Below are 4,762 nucleotides of genomic sequence, written 5' to 3'. Positions count from 1 at the left end.
TTTAGAGACGCCAAATCTGCAGTGTCCGCCCTATGAGCTCTGACACTACTGTTACAACCCGCAGCAATGTTTGGGATAGCAAGGTCTTTTTTCTCGTGGTGTTCTTAATGTTAGAATTAATTAAGGAAGGCGTTAAACATTGTGGTGCCCTTGAAGTTCAGCTTCAATTGATTGTATCTTTTATACTCCCATATATAATCTTGTACTAGTAGCAGAACATATGCCATTGCTTTTCTACTTTTGAGTTTTCATTCAGTCAGCGGAATAAGTTACTCCGTCCGGTCCGAATTAGTTGACTCAACCTCTATACAATGTCCATTTCACATTGTACGGAGGCTGAGTCAATTAGTTCGGATTGGAGGGAGTATCTTTGATGTGAATACTGCTGATAAAATGAGGGGAATTTTTGTCTAATTTTGTCCTGTGTTATTTTGATGAATGTTTTGAGCTTTTCATGTTTGCTAGTGTGCCAAGAATTACCCTGCCTGCAACCTCACTCTTATGCGGACTGTAATAAAAGTTGGGTTTCCTATTCCACCGTGACTTGACACGCCGCTGTCTTTTTGCGAGTGTACTCCGATCCAGTGAAATGCACTTTGCTTTTCATGTCTTAATTAACAAGTACCAGTGCCAAGAAAGCCACAGGCTCCTAGTATGTGATACACAACTCTTTTAAGAACTACCCTTGACGTGTTAGGATTTTATCAGCCCATGTGTGTCATGTTTTTAAGTTTTGCTTGCTGCAGTAAAAAAGATGTTGTATTTTGTGCCAATGCTGCTGCCAAAGCAAAATAGAACTAATGAAACAGTTTACATCATGTGTTGTCATGATCTGAGTTGTTATAGGATTTCCGTAACCTGTCGTTACCAAACACGCCATAACTGTTTGGAACCTTGTTTGTTCTTGTGACCGTGAGTAAACATGCATGATTCCAGAATATAGCAAGTAGAATGGGCAGGCTGGATTTTATAAATTCTGAAGGTGTGTGTAGTTATATTCTGCAATCACTTCTTGAAATTGCTTTTTTTTGGTAACTACTCCCTCCTTATCAAAATATAAGATATTTTTTTGACATTGTCATGGTGTTAAAAAAACGTCTTATATTAAGTTACAGAGGTAGTACCATTGTACGACCTGACATTGTTTCTATATATATAAAAAACATAAATCCTATGGTGTAACTAACCAGATGTCTTTCATGGAACTTCCGGTAGCTGACAATTTTTCTCTGTTGCATTCAGGATCATTATTGTTGTCGAACTTGATGTTCTGCTAAGTGAGTGTGACTTGATCGGGAAGCCAAGGATTTATGAGAAAAGCTTATCTGCGGGACAGGTGCCTAACTTACCAGCCAGTGCTGCTCAAGCAAATAGTGGAAACCATACCAATGGTCCAGGCATGCTGGGCAATTGTGTTGCCCCAAGGGTGGAGCAGAGTACTAACAATCAGTCGTATGGTGGGCCCTACAATGGTGTTCACAGCCCAGCGGACCCTTCTATTGGTCGGACACTCCAACCTGGACCTAACAACGTGTCGTCTGGTGGATCTTATGGTACAATGCCAGCACAGAACACAATGAATGGTGGCAATATGGCTCAGCCAAACTCTCAGCGGCCTTACAATGGTGTTCACAGCCCAGTGGGCCCTTCTATTGGTCGGACAGTCCAACCTGGACCTAACAATGTGTCGCCTGGTGGACCTTATGGTGCAATGTCAGCGCAGAACACAATGAATGGCAATATGGTGCAGCCAAACTCCCAGCGGCCTTTACTGAACTCTCATCAGAACCAAAGGTTTGCAATTCCTGGCACAGGTGGGGGCATAAGCCCCCCTGGCAATGTTTATGGGCGCCCTGCTCAGCCTTCGTATCAGCAGCCACCTCCAGCGTATACAAATAATGGCCCAGCTGCTAAGAACGGGGCTGCCCTTCGCACCGTTCCGATTTCTGCACTGAACCCTTACCAACGTACATGGACAATAAAGGCTAGGGTGTCTGCCAAGAGTCAGGTCAAGCACTACAACAATGCAAGAGGTCCAGGCAAACTCTTCAACTTTGATCTCCGTGATGCACATGGTGGAGAAATTCGTGCAGTATGCTTTAATACACAGTTGGATCAGTTCTATGACCTGATTGAGGTTGATAAAGTGTACTTGATATCTAGAGGGTCACTGAAGCCCGCAAATAAACAGTTTAACCATTTGAACAATGACTACGAAGTCTCTCTGGATGCTGCAACAACTATAGAAGTTTGTTCTGATGATGATAGCAGCATCCCTAGGCAGCAGTTTGATTTCCGACAGATCAGCGAAATAGCTAACATGGATAAAGACACCATGGTGGATTTGCTTGGGGTTGTTACGTCAGTTAGCCCTTCTTCTCCATTTACACGGAAGGATGGTGTGGAAACCCAGAAAAGAGTCCTTCAACTGAGGGACATGTCTGGTTGCAGTGTGGAAATAACCTTTTGGGGTGGCTTCTGTAATGCTGAAGGACAGCAGCTGCAGTCGCTGTGTGATTCTGGTTCAAATCCTGTGCTTGCCCTGAGATCTGTCCGTGTTGGTGAATTCAAGGGCAGAAATGTAAGCACAATTGGCTCAAGCTTCTTAAAAATAAATCCAGACTTCCCTGCTGCCGAAAGTCTGAGGCAGTGGTACATAACTGAAGGGAAAAACGCTGCTTGCACTTCTTTATCTATGGGAGGGTCAGGCATGGGCCGGACTGATGACCGAAAAACTGTTGAGCAGATCAAGGCTGAAAACTTGGGGAGATCAGAGAAGCCTGATTGGATCACTGTCAAGGGTGCAATTTCACACATCAGCACTGACAACTTCTGTTACCCAGCTTGCACCACGGAGGTTAATGGTACACGCTGCAACAAAAAGGTGACGAATAATGGCGATGGTATGTGGCAATGTGACAAATGTGAGCAGAGCACTCCAAATTGCGAGTATAGGTACATGCTCCAGTGTCAAATCCAGGATTATACCGGGACCAGCTATGCAACTGCATTCCATGACGCTGGCAAGGATATAATTGGCCTCCCAGCACAAGATCTGTACAGTATAAAGCATGAAGACCAAGATGATGAGAAATTCGCAGACATCATACAGAAGGTCCGTTTTGAGCTATTCCTTTTCAAGCTGAAAGTCAAGGAAGAAGTGTTTAATGATGAACCTCGGGTGAAATGCTACATTGTTAATGCTCAGAAATTGGAGGACACGTCGAAAGAGTCTCGCTTTCTACTGGGACCAATTGATAGCCTTTTGGTGGACGATGGCTTAGGTCCAACCCCTGGGGTGAGTGGTGCTGCTGCTGTCAACACTGGTTTCACCTCCAACACTGGTACCTACAGCACGAATATGAGTGGCCCAAATCAGTTTGGGCAGCGAACGAGCTCATCTAGCATGGTGCCTGCCACACCATCAGCGACACGATATTCACAGAACTGCAGTGTTTGTGGGTCCACTGGGCATAGTGTGCAGAACTGCCCTGCAGTGGCCATGGATATGCAGCAACCAGCAGCAAGCGGCTACGCGGCTAGTTCCTATGGCTCTTCACCTGGTGATGCCGGCTCGGGTCTGTGCTTCAAATGCAACCAGCCCGGGCACTTCTCCAGAGACTGTCCACAGCAGGAGGCTACCTCCTACAGGTCTCCAGCCGCCAACGCCAATGCCAACTCGGGTCTGTGCTACAAATGCAATCAGCCTGGGCACTTCTCCAGAGACTGCCCAGGGCAGGCGGCTAACTCCTATGACGCCTCAGCTGGTGGCAACGCCGGCGCAGGTGGCCTGTGCTTCAAATGCAATCAGCCTGGGCACTTCTCCAGAGACTGCCCAGGGCAGGCGGCTAACTCCTACGGTGCCTCAGCTGGAGGCAACGCCGGCGCAACTGGCCTGTGCTACAAGTGTAACCAGCCTGGGCACTTTGCCAGAGACTGTCAGGGGCAGGCTGCTGCCCCCCAGCGCCAGGCTTACGGGAACGGTGCCGCATCAGGAGGGTACAACCGGCAGTCCTATGTCGGTAGCTTCTGAAGTATTTCGGCCGACCCGATAGCATCTTGCTTCGGTTTTAGTTGCGCGGCGATGGCTACAACCGGCAGTCCTATGTCGGCAGCTTCTGAAGTATTTTGGCCGACCCAATAGCATCTTGGTTCGGTTTTAGCTGCGCGGCGGTGGCATCGCCGTGCGTTATGTATAGTTGTTAAAAAAAATCTGCCTGCTGCGTCTGTGCGTGGCAGTGTCGTCTGGACCTTGTGCTACTACTTTGAAGTCTTTATAAATCAGTGTGTGTTAGGTATAATATTGCCTTTCTGGTTATTTTTGTGAGCTGCAAATTGCTTGTGGTTTGCTGTTCTGTTCTGATCTTTGGCATTGCTTGTGCTATGTTAATGTGTTTGCAGTATTTTGGTCGTCACTTGTTCAATAGCATTGCTTGTACTATGTCAATTTGTTTGCATCATGTAAAGTTTTGTCAAAATGTAGACCCTGTCAAACTTGCTTTCATGTCTTAACAGCAACCTATTATTATTATTCATTGATATGAAGTCGGGCTATTAATCTGTATGGTAAAAACCTTGCTGATTAGAACAAGTATTTATAGTAACAATAGTGCAGATTAGAACACACATTTTTATTTACACTAATAAAGCAAGGTGAGTTTCGCCAATTTTTTTGATCCGTTCACCGTCGAAAATATATATTTTTATCCGAGGTGGTACTAAATTCTCATGAGTTCGTCTCTAAAAAAAAAGGTTTTTTTTT

General features: G+C 45.7%; 1 protein-coding gene across 1 annotated transcript; it reads left to right on the top strand.

Moving 5' to 3' along the window:
- Positions 1-1,239: 1,239 nt before the first annotated feature.
- Positions 1,240-4,403, top strand: LOC123172141 (replication protein A 70 kDa DNA-binding subunit C; the record flags this gene model as incomplete). The annotated part of the gene is given in 1 exon segment (XM_044589162.1): positions 1,240-4,403. A coding segment is annotated over 1 exon segment (2,794 nt), but the record flags the coding sequence as incomplete, so codon positions are not given.
- Between the last annotated feature and the right edge of the window lie 359 nt (positions 4,404-4,762).

The sequence above is a fragment of the Triticum aestivum genome, unplaced genomic scaffold (assembly GCF_018294505.1).
Source record: "Triticum aestivum cultivar Chinese Spring unplaced genomic scaffold, IWGSC CS RefSeq v2.1 scaffold202359, whole genome shotgun sequence".
Classification (NCBI taxonomy): Eukaryota; Viridiplantae; Streptophyta; class Magnoliopsida; order Poales; family Poaceae; genus Triticum; species Triticum aestivum.
The sequence above is the reverse complement of the archived record's forward strand: the minus strand, read 5'-3'. Positions and strand labels throughout refer to the sequence as shown.